This window comes from Diadema setosum, chromosome 15, assembly GCF_964275005.1.
Source record: "Diadema setosum chromosome 15, eeDiaSeto1, whole genome shotgun sequence".
NCBI lineage: Eukaryota > Metazoa > Echinodermata > Echinoidea > Diadematoida > Diadematidae > Diadema > Diadema setosum.
The window spans coordinates 28,963,598-28,982,599 of record NC_092699.1 but is presented as its reverse complement, the minus strand read 5'-3'; the positions used below and the strand labels follow the sequence as shown (position 1 = coordinate 28,982,599).

Genomic DNA, 19,002 nt, shown 5'->3' with positions numbered 1-19,002 from the left:
ATATAACAAGGAAATTTCAGTGATCCCAAGTATCTCATTATAAAAGGGTTCCTCTGAATCTCACCACATACCTGCACACACACACACACACACACACACGATCATTTTCTGGTGAATAACCTCATTTCATTTGATATTGGGCATAAATTTGACACACAGATGAAGGGCATGACTTTAATAGCCACTTCAAGCTGTTGTGTTTCTCTGTGTTTTGTCCTTGTTGTAATTGTTGTTGTTGTTGTTTTATAAACTAGTCAGAACTCTTGGGTGCCGCATGTGGTTATTACAACAGTGAAGACAGCACTTTTTAAACTCCTGGGTCTAGATAGGCTTTGAAGAAACTGACTGTCACTTTAATAACCCAATCCTGAATATACGGCGAAATCAGTCCGTCCTCAATGGGGTAAAATTGCCTTGGCGGGACCAGTAACAGTTTCCAGTATGATACCACCATCAATAATTGATGTGCGGCCTTTGTTATACTCCTTGACAAGACCATCCCCCCCCCCCCCCCCCACCCTCTCTTCACACCAGCATGTGGTCCCGCAGCTGATCCTAGATATGCCAGAGGCACGAGCAGCAGTTTGTGGGCTCGTAGCAGACTCCAGTACGTTGCTTTCGGTCCAGGACAGAGCCGGGGTAGAAGTGGTTGATGAGCCAGAAGGGCAGCATGAGGACGATGAACACTGAGGGAGGAGTCAAAATGCAGAGAAACAGACAGCAATGACAAATGGACATTTGACGGATTTCACAACTTCATTTCATATCATATGTTCACACATGATGAGTAACATGCAAATTCAGGGAATAATGTCCCTGATATCACATCACAATTTGCTATGCATTTTTTTTTTTGACTGCTATACATTTTTTTTTGTGTGTGTGTGTGTGTGTGTGTAGCAGCTTTTTCACATTAAGACTGTTCAGAACTTCGATAAAGTATTTCCTCATTGATCAAAACTGCTTATCAAATTTAAGAAGTGAATTTCTTCCCGGAAATGACACTTTATGATGCACTCCCTTTGCTGACTTGAACATCCACAGTCCCTTCTTTGCTGACTAAGCCAACTAGTTTCACTTCAGTCTTGAAATTTGCTAAGGCCACAAAAAATAAGGAAAATAAGTCCAATCCCCTATGGAGGTGCCTTTTACACTCCACATCACCTTCACCATCCATACCTCATAAGTTTCCATCAAGCTATTATAACCTATTTTCAAGTACTTCTGTCCCCAGTTTATCTTAAACATCTTGATGCATCAAAGTGATTGTGCTTGAGATGGTCCATTCCATTTACAGGTGTGAGACAAATAGCAGGTGGAAAAGTGCATTTATGGCTCAAAATGGAATTCCGCAAGAATCACACATGGCAGTAATAGAGTTAAGAGAATGTTTCTCACCTGTTGCCAGCATACACATGATGCATGAAGCCAAAGAAAGGTAGTACAGTTCCACGGTACTGTTTTTCTGTGAATTCAAACAGACATGATTGAAACTTGATCATCCAGCAACAAATATCATACTCAACAAGAGAGGTTTATCCTTATCCAGTTCCTCAAGGAAATGCACTGCAAACCGGTACTGAAAAAATCTAAATGTCATACAGTCAACCTTGCTTTAGACAACCTCGCATAAGTCGAATAATTGTCTAGGTCGAAGGTCTTTTCAAGTCCTCTTCTCTTTATTTTCTGTTGATTTTAATCCCTCCTAGGTCAAATTTTCTGCTTTAAAGTCAAAGCTATTTCTTCAGTCCAAATAGATTCGACTTGGGCAAAGTTAACTGTACTACGTTACCCACATGTACATCTGTCATATGGCTTGCTGGATTACTGTTTACGCCATATATTTCGCGAGTCTAAATTTTCGCAAATTGGGACTTTCCGACAATTTCGCGAGTGGTTAAATTCGCAATCATGGATTCCTGTAATGAACAGATAAATGTAAACGCATATGTCACACTCATATCGGCATTAGAGTCAATATTTTCGCATGTTTTTAATTTTGCGAATAGCAGCTGACTCACGAAATTTGCAAATATTAAAACCTCGCAAAATATTCGGCGTATACAGTATGTATCCATAAGCATACTTCAAACTTCAGGTCATACTAAGTAAGAAGAGTGAGGGCGCAATGTACATTTCTTTGTACAGACAGGGCATGAACAGCTATAGTCTCGATTCCAGACTTTGGCACTCTTAGTATATGTACTCTAAAGTAGACCGTGTCAGAGCAGCAACTCACTCCAGAGTCCAACTACTTGCCTTCTTTAATAGATGGCAAAGGTCTACATGAATGCCTCAAAACAGAATCTACCAATGAGACGATAGTTTGTTCAACAGCATTTTCACGATTATCATCAACATCATCATTTTTTTTTTTCATCATAAATATGTAATGATAAATCACATTTACGTTCAACAGTTGCTTCAACTTTACAGGCAAGAAAGTGTGACATACATGTACGACACGAAAATAATCTGTAGAAAGTGGTTTCACACTAGCAGTCTGAATACCGAGACAAACCCTGCACAGCAGATGTTGCAGCAGGTTTACCAGTCACACGTTGTAACAACATGCTAATGATAAAAATCCTACGCTACAGAATCTAGGTACATGTGTATGCATTTCCTCTTATGACTCAAGGTTGCATGTAGACAGGAGATCTCCTTCCTGATAGGCTAATTAAAGGCATTATTTACCATAAGCAGACGAAACTAAAAACCCAGTTTCAGTGCTTTAAAATAGTTAACTATAATATGAGTTAGGGATAGGGACATGTATTTTTCTTTTCTTTTCTTTTCTTTCTTCTTCTTTTGTTACTGTTAACGCTGATTTTGTTAATGTTATTGTGTTTTCTAATCTATTTGTATGAGTAGCAAAGTGCGCTTAGAAACGTCAGTATGAAGCGCCATATAAATGCAATTATTATTATTATTGAAACAACCAATGTAAAAATGGTAATCAGTAAAATCCATGTTAATTATTGTTAAATATACACACACAAATCTCCTTAAAGGGGATGGCTAGTAACTGATCAGAGGGAATCAGTGGGAATGCTGGGGGATGATTGTTAAAATCCTTGTGGGATTCATTTAAGAGTACATTATGTATATCTATTGCTGTGTGAAAATTATTTGGTTCAGAATGGTCTCATATTCAAGAAATGTCCAGATTAATGTTTCCAGGTTAGCATGCCAGTACAGTAACGGGGCATTAAACTGCACATTACTTGAATATGAGACCTTTCTGAAGCAAATAATTTTCACACAACAATAGATATATAATGTACTCTTAAATGAATCCCACAAGGATTGGAACAATCATCCCCCAGCATTCCCACTGATCAGTTACTAGCCATCCCCTTTAAATCAAGAGACCACACAACCTTTTCTCTGTACATGTTTTGATGCTTTCACTCTCACTTATGAAGCAAAAACTGCCAGCACTCAACAATTGCTTTACCTTACCTCCCCCCCCCCCACACACACAATGGTTATATTACACTGTACACTCCCAAAGCTGAAAGGTGCAAAGAATCTCACTTTTGAGAACAACTGAAATATAATAAAAAACATGGTATCATGACATCATAGCAAAATAGTATCATCGCCAACAACATTGTCGCCTAGTGAAATACCAGCCCTGAAGCATTTTTCTTTTCAACCAGTGAGGAAGGACTGATTTTGCTACAACATGCATTTCCCATGGACACCTGCCTGAGTATTCTCGGGACTTGTCTTCAACGTGAACATACATTTTGTAAAGTTTTATTTTGACTTATTCCAGAAAGGCAAAGATTTGCAATGTACATGCTGTGTTTGTTTCTCTCTGTTATACATGGGACATCTGTTTCAACAAAAATCCTCAGGATGTTTTCTTTCATTATATTGAACAGTAGAGTGCACAATGTTGCATAGACAATAATTTTGGGGGAACTTGGTTTTTACTTTGTTGCAATGAGAATTATGATATAACTATCTTCGTTACAATGGGAGTTCTGTAAAACCTTCATGCATTTTAATTCTGCGAATTTAGCAAGAGCCAAGATTTGCCAGATGGAAATGCAGGTAAAATTCTTGTCTATATTAAAATGCATTGGTTGCCAGTGGCAATTCGCAAAAATTTCATGTTGCAAAAAAGGCAAGCTTCTCCAATTCATGAAAATTTCATGTCACAAATATTTCTTGCAATACAGTACGCTGTATTTGACCTTTTTTGCAATAAAACTAGCAATCCAAACAAATGCAGAGTAAAAGAGTGAGTGTGTGTGTGTAAGAAACACTTACACATTCTATAGCCATTGAGGTGAAGATGGTCAGAATGAGTCCGATGGCAAACGACAGACCACCAAAGATATGGAAGACCAGCTTGACCTCGAATGGCACAGGGTCCATCACGGAGAAGAGCACGACAAACCCTGGGTGAAAAATTGGCATTTCATTATTTAGTGGAATTGCCCATATACTATCATACTAGGTTGCATAAGTTAAACACCACAGAGTTTTCATCAAATTTTGTTTGAAAACACACTGAATTATATTGACAGCATTATATTTAACACAACAAAAACAGACCATGCATTCATTTTTCACATATACATGTATACACATGTATATGCCAGTTCACAGTTAGCAGTGTATGACCTCTGAACCACAGACTTTTGAATACTTCAATTCCTCTTTTAACTACGAGAGTAATTGAAAACAGCCAAACAGAAAATGACAATTTACATGTAACTATTGCATGAATGGCATATGTTAAAGTGTATCTTTGGTCAAAAAATTATTTTGGATATGTGAAAGAGACACATTTCAGTAATCCATTGCACCATCTTTCAGAGACAATGGGTCATTAATTAGTGAAATAATGCATCTCAAAGTTTCCAAACACACTGTGTCTGGGAGATTCAGGATCTGCTGTGGTTCTGTAACCCACTGCAAATGATAGGGTTTGCTGTAGTCTTGTCCTCCAGACCCATTGTGTTTAGAAACTTTCAGATGCATTATTTCACTAATTAATGACCCCTTTTCTCTGAAAGCTGGTGCAATTGTCTACAACAACTAATGTGACAACTGAAGCATTCTGGAGAAAGGGGTATATCATCAAAGGATCTAGTATAATCTGTAAATTTCAGAGGTGCCGACTGGTAAGTAACTTAACTGTCTCCACAGAGGTACTGAGTTCATGTATTACGGCACACTCACTCACGGCCACGGTAACTAACACGCAACTACAATTGTACCACTGAAATAACTATGAATGCAATGAAACAAAGACCATCAGATGCAATTACACATGGTAAAAATATCAACTGGAGTGTTGCTTTTGTTGGTGTTTCTTTGCTGTTACTGTTGTCATTGTTTGCCACATATTGGTCAAAAAGTCTGAGGGTGCAATGGATACACCTATGTCTTTAATGTACCGGCAGTGTGGTAATTACTATACATATGTACTATTAAATAACTTTAATCATGTATTTACCATTTACCAACTCAGATGAAAACATTAAAGCTGACAGAAATGAGTTACTGTATACGCCATATATTTAGCGAGTCTAAATTTTCGCAAATCAGAACTTCCTTGCGATTTCGCGAGTACCGGTAGTTTAATTTGAGATTGTGGAGTCCTGTACCGAACGGAGAAATGTTAACATGTGCGTCACATTCATAGCGAGATCAGAGTCAATATTTTCATGTGTCATTAATTTCGCGAATAGCACCTGACTCACAAAATTCACGAAAATAAAAACCTTATGGCAAAATATTTGGCGTATACATTACTATACTCATGAAACTCACCTGTCATGCAGAATGTGAAAACTATGGACACGATGAGCAGGTCAAAGAGATGCTGGCCACAATATCTTGACGAATGTTCCCTTGGGGTGGACACACATGATGAACACAGAATTATCTTCTTCTGTTTCTTATTCAAAGAAGTAATTACAGTCTCCACAATAGCCATTCATTATCTTCTAGTCTCCACAATAGCCATTCATTATCCTCTTGCCCATAACAAACTGTATCGGTCACTCCACGCCATATATACGGGTCATAAGCAGTCTACAGACTCTACAGAACTTTCTCTATTTTTTTTTTGTGTGTGTGCGTGTGTGTGTGTGTGAGTCATTGTGTTTGTAAGTGTGTGCTCTAATGAAATGACAATGGCTTTAATGAGAATAGCTCAGGACAAGTTTCTGCTGAAACCGCTTCGCAGTACAGTATACTCTCTTTATAACAAACACGGTTTTGGGCAAGTCCAGCGTCACGGACATTACATTTCAGACATTTTTTGACACTTTATGAGGTTAGTTTTAAAAGAGAAAACATTTATTTGAAGCTAATACTTGGTGATCACACACCACTCATCTAGATAAAACAACACTGTGAATATAAGAAAAAAATATACAATCGTTGTTTAATTATGCCAGAAAATGTTGTGCGTCACGGACATTACATTTTTTGGACACAACTCTTTACATGCCAACAAATAGTTTACAAACTCTGTGAGTTTAATCATCTTAATAAGACATTTTTCCTTTACAATGAATGTTTTGATATTGCTGTAACATATTTTAAACAAATTTAAATTAAAAAGTGTTTCAAATGACAATGATGGAAAGAAATCTGGCGTCACGGACATTACATTTTGAGCGTCACGGACATTACGCTTTTGTCCACTTATTAAAAACTGAAAGTAAGGTTAGTGAAAAACTATTTTTTCTATTTTTTCTGAAGCAAAAGGACTGTAGGGTACATAAAGATACTTTTTAGTCCATTCTGTGAAATAAACAATGTTTTTCAGTTTCCATGGCAACAATAAACAACTCAATATTATTTAATAAAAGTATATAGATATGGTAAAATGAAAGTACTTTTACAATTTAGACTATTCTACATGGTATGTCTTCTACAATCATCTAAGAATACATAAACACTGTCATTGAAGCAATCCCTAAAAGTTAAACTGAAAAGAAAACTCAAAGAGAAAAGTCTTAAAACGTCACGGACATTACAATCTTATGCACTTTGAAAATATATGAAATATCAGTCAGTTACTTAATACTTTCTTTTTCTTTTGTTTTCACTTTTTCTCATTTTTTAAACATACAATGCCATGAAATAAATCGTGTCAACTTTAAACAATTTCTCTGAAATATTTATCTCTTCTCTTTTCACCTTCCAAGGTAAAAATAAACATGTTATATGAATGATGCAATGTAATAATACAAAAATGAAATGATATCAAACAATGGCTCAATACTGACAAATGAAACAATCTTCATAAGTAAATCATAACATGAAGAATACATAATCAGTAATATTGATATTTATCTCTGATATTCGAATGATATTGATGGTACAACTTTTTTATATATAGGAACAAGCCTACGGATGTTACAGATATTACACCTTTGATGAACCTTGAACATAATAAGTGATTAACTTTTTGTTTAGTTCTTTCTGCTGACATCTTTTTTGTATGAGCTAGCTTTACAACATAAAGTATTTCTTTGATACATGATTTTCTCTGATAAGTGGCAATAATAAACATGAATGTACAATCATGGTACGATACAGACTAATTTAAGTGGTTCATTATACCACAAAATTAAGTACAGTTAAGAGAACACATAACCAAAGCAAAAAATGCCTAGATGCAATTCTACAGGGTAGATTGTGAGCTACTGCTACTGCTATTTTGTAAAAAAGTTTAGTTATTCAGCTTCAAAGTTTTGTTTAAAGGAACATATATATAGATTGTCCATTGTTAGAGAAGACAGACACTCGATAATCTGTGTCTTCTCGATGAAAGACTCTTCTTCATTGCTATAGACGAACAGATTAGATGTACCCTGTCTTTTCATGAATGTAAGTTCAGTACATCCATCTCCATGAACTGCAGTGATTTGAGCTACAAAATATTTCACTGACTTTTTGGTTAAGAACTTGACTCAAACGAACGACCCAATTGCAGGTTGGTGAGATAATGAAAGTAGAAACAGATTAAAGGCAAGGGTAAAGATTTGATGAACAAGGTATTACCCCCCCCCCCTACACACACATACCTGCCCCCCCCCCCATATACAATCCATGTGTACATGCCCCCCACCCCACACACACACACCCACACACACATTCACACTAACAAAGAAAGATTACAGGCAATATTAGAAAACTTCATCATTATTTACAGGTATTTCTAAATTTTTCATACTTCGTAATGTCCGTGACTTCTATGGGATTTATAACATTGTAATGTCCGTGACGCACTTTACTGGAAAAGTATTCATGTGTTTCAAAATTTAATTGATAGTCTTGTGTAACAGATTGATTAATAATCAGAAAAACATTGTTTAATTACAAAACTTCAGCATTTTTAAAAAAGTATTTCTAAATTTTTGATACTTAGTAATGTCCGTGACGTCTATGGGATTTATAACATTGTAATGTCCGTGACGCATTTTACTGGAAAAGTATTCATGTGTTTCAAAATTTAATTTGTAATCGTGTGTAACACCATAATTCTAGCTTTGCAAACCAAATTTTAACTTACTTGGATCAATTTTAATCTCTGTACAAAAACTTTTATACCTAAAACGTCACGGACATTACACTTTCAAAAAGGTAGAAATCACCAAATTTCAATACGCTGTGATTTTCTTAATATGATATATTTTTGAAAAATTCTTTCTGTTTCATTTAGTGCATTCCATGGACAGTAGAAAAAAAATAAAATGCAGCCAAGATGGGCTTAAACATTCTAATTTTTCTCTCATTAATAAAATGTGTTCAAAACAGTGCTTTTGAGCACTACATTCAAAATGAAGCTAAATTTAGTTTGACATGGTGAAAAAATCAATTTTGCTAGATTTTCCCCAAATTTTCTTTATATTCATCTAAGTATAGGCTTTTCTGAATACTTTGAACATAAATTCAGTTAAAGTCTGTGAAATTTATTTTTTCACCCTGAGGTAACTTTTTTCATGGACTTGCCCTTATAACAAAATAAAAATTTACACCACAACATTATCCACTCTATGTTTTTTATTGAATAATTTGTTTGGTTGTAACAAAGTTTCAATATAACGAAAGAAAACTGCCGATCCCGAGGACTTCGCTATAAACGGCAGTCCACTGTAAGGCATGTACAGATACAGTTAAATGCTCTTTTTTAGCGCTAAGATATTACCTCATCCCTTTAAGGCACAAACATGAGCAGAAATACTTATCAAAAATATAACATGGTATTAGCCCATTAACTCGTTGCATCCGATATATAAAGGGAAAAAAAGGCTTTACCTTGTAAGAACAAAGAATTGTGGGAATATCAGGGCAAATGCGAACAGGAAGATCATGATCCGGCTGTGGGGAGGAGAGAGAACAGGGATTCAGACTGTAAACTAGAAATGTCGCTTTGGCGACTGGTATGCCTCCGCCATAATGCATGATTTTCCCAATAGGTCTAGATAGTAGATGTGGACACTGTGTGATTACATTTTCACAAAATTGGCAAAATATTGGAATGACAAGTTTGTCACAAATGTGTTGAATGTTCACCTTCCTTGACGTAGGTTTAATTGGATGAATAGGAGAGCATGTATCTAGGGATTTAAGGACTTTAACTTGACTTTGACCCATTCATACATTTAGGCATTGAGTAATTTTCAAGGTACAGGTGTGGAGAAAAAGTGCAATTTCTGAATTGAATAGTAAATTGTTACCATTTTCATCTGGCCCTTGACCCTAAAATTCATAAGATAATTACTTTCAGGTAGAACATGCATAATATGTACTAAGTTTCAAGGTAACTTGAGCCACTTCCGAGATATGGAGGAAAAAGTTAGTTCAGCACTTTCACTTGATCTTTGACCTTTGAGGCAAAAAGAGAAAAAAAAAAACTTTCCAGAGAATTTCTATTAGGTTACACACGCATACACCAAGTGTAAAAAAAATAACCCTGCTGGCATTGCATAAATATGAGGGTAATAGTAACATTTTGAAGTCTTGCACTTGACCTTTGACCCTTGACCTTTGACCCCATGAACCCTACATTCTCTAGATAATCACTTCCAGTCAGTACATGTATATACTATGTTCCATGAAGATACCTTGAAAAATTTTCCAAGGTACGGAGAAAAAAAAAGAAGTTTTAATATTTTTACTTGACCTTTTGACCTTTGACCTTTGACCTCATGACCCTAACTGTCACCAGAGAATCTTAATTGGGTAATACATGTATACACTAAGTTTCAAGAAAATCTCTTCAGGCATTCAATAGATATGGTGGAAATAGTGGAATTTTATGTATTTGACCCTGACCTTTTGACCTTTGACCTTTGACCTCATGACCCAAACTTTCACCAGAGAACCTTAATTGGGTAATACATGTATACACTAAGTTTCAAGAAAATATCTTCAGGCATTCAATAGATATGGTGGAAATAGTGAAATTTTATGTATTTGACCCTGACCTTTTGACCTTTGACCTTTGACCTCATGACCCAAACTTTCACCAGAGAATCTTAATTGGGTAATACATGTATACACTAAGTTTCAAGAAAATATCTTCAGGCATTCAATAGATATAGTGGAAATAGTGAAATTTTATGTATTTGACCTTGACCTTTTGACCTTTGACCTTGAGCATGTGCACCCAAAAGTTGATAGGCACAACTTCACCCCCTAATACACATACATGCCAAGTTTCATTAGGATACCTCAACAGGTTTCGATAGTTACCTTGTCCACAAAATTCATTACGGACGGACGGAAGGACGGACGGACGGACGGACGGACGGACGGACAACCCGAAAACATAATGCCTCCGGCACCACTTCGTGGCGGAGGCATAAAAAGTTCCTGTGGGATATGAAAAAAAAACTACCAATTATATACAGCTGTATTGCTACTGATCAGTAATTGTTGGGTCAATACAAAATGTATGTCATGAGTCATCTGTAGTGTCAGCTTGTTACTGGAAATTACTTTCAAGCTAACTGAAAGCTTCAACTCAGTAACATATCATATGGAAGGATCTTAAAAAAAAAAAAAAAGTGTAAGTAAACTTTCATTTACTACTACTACTACTCCTAAAAACATGTACATTGTACCTGACCAATATTTGACAAAAAAAAATAAATAAATAAATAAAATTTTAAAAATTACTGTTATCAATCTGTCATTGCTCGTCCAGTATAAATTGGAAGAAGCATGATGTGTACTTACTATACCGTGCTTTGAATTGTCAGCTATTTCAAACCATGGATTGTTTTATGTTTGCTCACAGACATATTTAATTAACATGTACAAATATTCTATCTATGTAAGAATTGGCACAAATTACAGTGTACAAAGTACCAAGTACATTGTACTAATTTAATGACTTACATATGAAAAAAAAAAAAAAAAAACCACTACAATGCAATGCTGCACATTGGCACTGGTCCAACAGTCTAGGACCAGTAAAAATCACTGTCGGACCAGTAAATTTTTTAGAAGTGGACCAGTGAAAAATGGAAAAACTGGGTACCTACTGGTCCAACAGACAGGTCGGACCATCGGACCAGTAGAAAATTGGGTACCGTGAGTGTCCGACTCTGTATTATGCCTATAAGTAATAAACTCTTTCCTTTGGAATTGTTTTACCTGTATGTTTTATCAGTTTTAACATTGACCAGCCACCTCAAAATCTCACTAGACATTCCCTCAAGCCACCCAGTTATGTCATTGCTTTGTTTGAATATACTTCCATCTTCTACAAATCAAATTCCTTGTTCACTAATCTTTACTTAATAGTAAACTTCTTTCCTATACAACACAAGTAGCAATACTAAACATGGCCGATAACAAAAAAAAAGAACATAATCACACCTTGGAAACAAAACTTACATCTTTATCCTGTTGTTCTTGGGAAACCATCTGGTCAGGTGGTATACACTATGTGCTATAGTGTACCACCACATTGTTGGAGCCTCAAATCTGAGTTTTCACTGCAGGAGCATTAAAAAAAAAAAAACAGAGCAGACTACAATTGTAGTTCTAGTACATGTACTTCATTTTCAAGTGTAGTCCAAAATCCCAATACATAGTATTCCATTTTGAATCTCCTAAAGACACTCTCTAAGTTTCTGTTACACACTACTAAAATCCCTAGACCTACATGTATAGCGAATTTACAATGACAGATATACTGTCCAGCCTGTAGGCTCGTCTATAAAAAGAAGATGCAAATGACAAGAACACAACAAAATGAATGGTGCAAAAATATTCAAGTGTGAAGTATATACGAGCAAATAAAACAGGTTCGGGAAGAGGAAAAAAAAAACTGTCAGTGTACATTAAAACAAAATTTAGCAATGATATCAATATGATTCAAGTGCAGCAGCGATCACCATACATGAGAGAGGGATGATATTGAGGTTTGTTGAAAAAAATCGGAAATCCACATTTTCAGGTGATTTTGATACATGGAAAAAGCACAATGTGTATACTGTAGACTTGAGGGGAAAAAAAATCTGAAATCAGATTTAAATCTACAGAATATCATGCCTGATGAGACGAGTGTGAGACAGAAAAGTGGGAGGGTGATGGGGGTGGGGGCCATAGCAGTAGACAGATATGCAACATTGTGTAGTTTTAATATGGGAGTAGCATGGTCATTGAGATACCATTAAAGGCATAATTTACCATTTGCAGATGAAACAAAAACCCAATATTAATGCTTCCAAATAGTTCTAAAATGTGAGTTAGGGCTAGAAACAACCACTGTAAAAATGTGAATCCGTATTGTCAAGTGTTGTTAAATACACAAAATGTGAACAATAGTTATGATAAAAATGTTTCCGGATTGAACCGTCTACAGTTACGGTTTACTGAGAAAAAACACTGATATCTCCTCATATTATAGGCTTTATTGCAAAAATTTTATATGGTAGGATGTTTTGTGATACAACAGACTCACACATGTGCATCAAATGTGATATCTTGAAATTTTTTGAAATCAGCACTCCCAAAGGTAAACTAGACCTTTAAGGGAGTGGGAGGGCTGGCCCAGCTCGAGAATATTATTCAAAAATTCCCGCAACACATTTTGCACAGCTTTATCACTGATCTCTTGGTACACTGTGTACTATTAATGTAGAATTTATAACCATTTGTCTACACACACAGCCAAAGAATCTGGAGCCGCGCCGACCCGTTTAGTTGCCGACATACACTTCACTTCAATTAAGACTTCTTTGGTTGATGTCCCCCACCCCCATACAATGGCACTATATTACAATATTTTGCTTTTCATCATTAGAGTGGTTCAATAAATATGCCTCTAAAACTGCACTGTGACTGTAGTCTGTACACTACTGTACCTTACCCAATACTCTTGCTACTGCTAGTGTTACAGTTACAGCCTTGCAATACACGTATTGTGACGGAATGGATGCGCACACTCACACACACTTGGAAAGTGGTGGGGCATGAGTTAGGATGGGGGGGGTGCGTTGGGGGAACATAGAGGGCCACAGGTTTAGGACCCTAAAGTACACAATAGAGGGCTAGAGGGTGCCTCTCTGACTACCTACGTTGTACGTTGTAGTATACGAGAGTGAATGCCATTCATAATCAGGGGCCGTGGAAGCGGGGGGGCTGGGGGGGCTGCAGCCCCACACTTTTGGTTCGTCAAAAAAAAAAAAAAAAAAAACTCGAAAAAATCAGTCCCCCAGTCCCGCAGCCCCCCCCACACTGAAAAACGTTCCGCGGCCCCTGATAATAACACGCAGATGAGGAGTGAAGCAATAAGGACGTTTACAGACCTGATTTCAGCCACAGATTTCGGTGAGTTTTTGACGTACAAAAAATCGCATACCGATTATTGAATGATTGTCATAGATTACGATAATTCCTTGTATTTTAGTTTTCCACGATTAATAAAGAAAATCATGAAGGAGTCGCACAACCACATTGAAAAATGACAACGTCTGTGAAGGAATAGAGGTGCAGCCGCTGTCTCTAACGTTACAGCGGCTGCGTGTAGCTACCCTACTGCTAACAATTATTATTACATCTAGCAATTTAGCATGGCAACAGACTGCACGTTTTAAATCAAGTGCTGTAAGTGTGATTCTAGTGCAGACTCTTTCGCTTTCGTTCCATAATAATGGCATAAGCTTTATGTCGTGTAACAGTTAGACTTGTCTATGTAACACCGGTTAATTAGTCTCACTGACGACACTGGCTTTGCGTAGCTAGTTGCAACGTGCGATCTGCATCAGTGACAGTGGCCAGTGCAGTGCATGCATGATCATGATGATGGCAACCTCTGTAGTAAAATACCACGTAAAAAAAAGTATTCGGGACTAAGCAAATTTTAATCACGGAGAATCTACGCTCAATGCGTCATTCGTAGTTTATCCTTAGGTTAAGTATAGAACATTCTTCCATTACAAATATGAGACAATGTGGTCACAAAACTCACGCTTAAACATATAGAAGTCGTCAAACAAGGCCCTCAAATTAGCAAAATAAAGTTGAAGGCGGAAAGCAACAGGATTTATCACGATTCCGAATGACGTCAGAACGTTGCTGCACGACGTTATGCTCCACACTGCGCAGGCGCATGAATGATTTGGCTGATTAATCTCTATATATTTCAATACTATTTGGAACAATTTCTCATCAAGTTTTTGTTCTGTGCGACTGGTAAGTACTGAGACATTTTATATTCTTCTAAAGCGAAGTGCAGTACCCCGACCCCTGAAAAGGACAAACATTTCTAAGATTCTAGGATTTATTATCTTTCTACCTATCACCTCTCTCGTCTAAGTCCCTGTGGCGCAATGGATTAGCGCATTGGACTTCTAATTCAAAGGTTCCGGGTTCGAGTCCCGGCAGGGATGGGCCTCATTTTGCCTTTTTTTTTTTTTTTTTTTTTTTGCCGCAACGTCTTGTGAGCCCATGCGTAATACTTATTCCATAGCCTTAACATCATAGTTAATTAGATTTTACTCTAGATATATTCCTAGCCGAGTCGGCAAAGGTGCCTCCCTCCTGCTTTTCATAAAGGAAACCCCAAACCAAAGAGAAATGTAGATTGAGTGAAAGCAGCAACATCAGGAGAAGACATCAGTGAAAGTTTGAGGAAAATCGAACAATCGATGCAAAAGTTATGAATTTTTTAAGTTTTGGTGTTAGATCCGTTGATGAGGACATGAGGACATTAATTGAGGCTATGAAGTCATTGTGGATAACAATATAAAAAATATAAAGGGAATTCCACAAAAATTCATTTTTCATGAAAATTACACATTTCATCAATATACGATTATGACAGTATGTTAATTATTCCCCCTGCTTTCTGAAAGCGGTTAGTCACGTGCTCTGTCATTATGCTAGAAAAGTGATGTTGAATTTTCTTTATAATATTATTTTCCTTGTAATTGTTGTCCACACGTCTCCTCATTCAGAGGTTCCAACACCAAAACTTTAAAAATTCATAACTTTGACTTCGATTGTCCGATTTTCTACTAAAATGTTGCTGCTTTCACTCAATCCACATTTCTCTTTAGGTTTTGGTTTCCTTAAAAAAAAAAAGTTTATCCTGCATTTCGTTGGTATATATGTATATATAATATATATTATATATATTATATATCTATATATAAAACAGGTGAACATCATCTTATAAAGATAACTACCTGAGTACCTTTTTATAATTATATACATAATTATACTATGCCTATATTCAGGTGGACATTGATTTAAAATGGGGATTGCGATCAAAAAACAGTGAAGTTGTATGAAAATCAAACAATGATTGTAAAAACAAAAACCAAGACTTTCAAATGACATTTGGTCGTGGAAACAGCGATGTCAAGGTTGGTGAGTAGCTATAGGCAAGAATGGCTGATTCTGAAAAGAGAAATTAATATTTTTTCCTCAGAATGTGACTTATTATTATTATTTTTTTGGCGTATGGAAATAATTTCTTGTTTGTTTGCTTGTGCTTGTTTGTTTGTTCGTTTGTTTTACTGTTGATGTGTTTTTCTATGAGCATGAGAAAGGTCCCCGAGGCATGAGTCTCAGGCATAATACGTGATACTTGGGAAATCCATGCATGGGAAGTACAATGAACTTACTTGAAAAGCTGTTGTTGTAAAGGTTTCTGAAATTCACGTAATTCACCAAAATAGTGTCCTTCAACAACGTGTTTTACTTTTGAAATACAAGAGTAGACCATGTGGTCAATGAAATAACTTTTTTTTTTTTCATTCATGGGTGCTAGTCTACCGTTTTAATCACTCTATTTAAATAGTTACATTTTGCCAAATAAATCACTAAGATGTTCTCCAGAGTAATCGCAGTGTTTTTATGATTACTGATGCATTTACGATAAAATTGATGAATGACCACTGTCAGGCCTTGGTCATGCCAAAGTTACACCCCTCAGCACATACCCAGCAACTGCCCAGTAGCAAAATTTGTGAGTACTTACTTAAGTTTTATTTATTATCATTATTATTATTATTATTATTATTATTATTATTATTATTATTATTATTATTATTATTATTATTATCATTGTTATTATTATCATTATTATTATTGTCTCTATCTTCACAAGATATCTCTTGGAGATCAATATCATGTCAAGTTCCATCCTGGAACCTTAGACTTCTAGTACTTTTCTCATGATTCGCGCCGTCCCCATCAATGCTGCTTTTTGGAGCGTTTGCACTCGATCGGGCACACCCACATCGTCCAAGTGCAGTCGCAGCTGCTTTGGCGTTGTTCCGAGTGCTCCAACGACAATAGGGATCACCTTCGTTTTCATATTCCACAGGCGGCGAAGTTCTCTGGCAAGGTCCTGGTACTTTTCTATCTTTTCCTTCTCCTTCTCGGCTACTCTGCTGTCTCCCGGTACCGCAACATCGACGATCGGAACATCTGCCGAGCCCTTTCTACGACGATGATATCCGGACGCCTATATGCTGGATGATATTGTCAGTTTGAACGTCGAAATCCGACAGGATTTTAACTTGGTCATTTTCAGAAACTTTCTGTGGTTCGTGCATATACCATTTTGCTCTCACATGGTATTTTATGCTTTCTGCAAAGCTCCCAGTGAACGACTTGTGCCAGTTTGTCATGTCGTCTTTTGTATTCTTTTTGCGCCAGTTTACTACAGCCACATACAATGTGTTGCACTGTCTCGTCTCTTTCTCGACATATCCTATATTGCATTATTGCATAATCGCACTATTGCATTATTATCATTATTATCATTATTATTATTATCATCATTATTATTATTATTATTATTATTATTATTATTATTATTATTATTATCATTATTATTATTATTATTATTATTATTATTATTATTATTATTATTATTATCATCATTATCATATTGTCTTTATTAATAAGTAAAACAAAAGACGTGTTGACATATATACCATGCGGGTCCATGGTCCTATTCTAGACACATAGCAGGTAATGACACACATACAATATTTACACAGTGAATATATAATAGTATTCGTATTCGTAATAATTCTACATAATTCACTACATTATTACTAAGTGTCTTTCATTCTTTGTTTGGATTGTTAGGATTTATATGTTTTGAGTAGGCCTTTCAGAAGTTGTTTGTTTTCTAGTGTTATCTGCCCCCTTGCTCCGATCTCGATGGCAAGAAAGGAAGGCTTAAAGGGCTTTTTACACTTGTAAATTTTTGCTTAGCCCCGGACCAACGGTGGGGCTAAGGGGGGGGGGGGGGGCCTTAGCCCCACCGTTGGTACGGGACTATCCTTAGCCCACTTTCTGTTTACACTCGTTTTTGCCAAAGTGGGCTAGCCCCACCGATAGTACGGTACTATCTGGCCCTGCAAAATAGCAGGGGTTAGCACCGCAATTGCGGTGCTAGCACCGCAATTGCGGTGCCAAGCAAGTGAGTGTAAACAGAACGAAAAAATAATCCTGGGCTAAGCGACGGAGACGAAGTCCGACCCTCACTGACCAATCAGAAACGAGGTAATCAAGTGCTGCCGGTGCGTGCGTGTACGTGTACAGTACACAGCGTAATTATGAATATTCATGTGGTTTGGAAAGTCCGGGGCTAAGAAATACGAGTGTAAAAAGGTCAGTTTTCTCCTTAGCCCCGGACAAGAGATAGTACGGGACTAATTGGCGAGTGTAAAAAGCTGAAAAAAATGGTACGGGACTAACGATAGTCCTGGGTCAGAGAAAGTCCGGGGTTAAGAAATACAAGTGTAAAAAGCCCATTACAGCCCTTGCGTTTTAGTTCACTTAACAGTACTTTGTATTTCTCTACTTTTCTTTCATGAGCGGCCTCAGTGTTAGGTTCGAAATGTATACTGTCAATTCAACAATTAGGATTCACTTTACTCTTTCTAGCAAGACTACTATGTCTGGTCGTTTATTTACGTATGGGGTGGAATAGATCAGCATTATTATATGACATGTCCAGTGGGAAGAGACTCTGATCGTACGGTAAATGTATTGCAATATGTTTGTTGTTGTGTCTCCATTCATATACCTTTCCAAAAATGCAATTTGACAAAATATGGTGGAGAGTGCCGGCTGTATTAGGATAAAATACGCATTTGTTTGTTAACATTTTCCCCCATCTATTAAGATTTGCATATGATGGTAAGGAGTCAATACATGCATTAAATGTTACAAAACTTTAACCCTTTTCTGCAAGTTGTACATGATTGATTTCCAGGTGAGATTTTGTGAATAAATGTATATATATATATATATATATATATATATATATATATATATATTCACAACAGTAGTTCATAGTGAGAACTCCGTGAGAGACGTAGTTTTCATCTCTTGAACTACTTTTGTGAACATATATATCATACAAGATAAATGTATTGGGGGGTTTGGGGTAATTGAACATGAATATAACGTGAGTTGGTACAACAGTCTAGAGATATTCCCCGAAATTCCGGGGTTCCAACATCAATAAGTTTA

General features: G+C 36.5%; 1 protein-coding gene and 1 non-coding gene across 4 annotated transcripts; one reads left to right on the top strand and one right to left on the bottom strand.

Annotated features, from left to right (window-relative positions):
* Positions 1-527: 527 nt before the first annotated feature.
* On the bottom strand, positions 528-14,579 carry LOC140239151 (uncharacterized). 3 transcript variants are annotated; one of them, XM_072319034.1, is made up of 7 exons: positions 14,471-14,579; positions 11,890-11,990; positions 9,301-9,363; positions 5,797-5,876; positions 4,285-4,415; positions 1,399-1,465; positions 528-686 (listed from the first exon to the last, which is right to left on the bottom strand). In XM_072319034.1, exons 2-7 carry the CDS (start codon positions 11,961-11,963, stop codon positions 556-558), a joined length of 546 nt encoding a protein of 181 aa, XP_072175135.1. In that variant the 5' UTR covers positions 11,964-11,990; positions 14,471-14,579; the 3' UTR covers positions 528-555. The 3 variants fall into 3 exon arrangements, with proteins under 3 accessions (XP_072175135.1, XP_072175136.1, XP_072175137.1); XM_072319035.1 differs by lacking the exon at positions 14,471-14,579 and adding an exon at positions 14,219-14,242; XM_072319036.1 differs by lacking the exon at positions 11,890-11,990 and having other exon boundaries at positions 14,471-14,540.
* A 238-nt stretch (positions 14,580-14,817) lies between these two features.
* Positions 14,818-14,891, top strand: Trnar-ucu (transfer RNA arginine (anticodon UCU)). The gene has a single exon. It is a non-coding gene; the product is annotated as a tRNA-Arg (tRNA).
* The last annotated feature ends 4,111 nt before the right edge of the window (positions 14,892-19,002 follow it).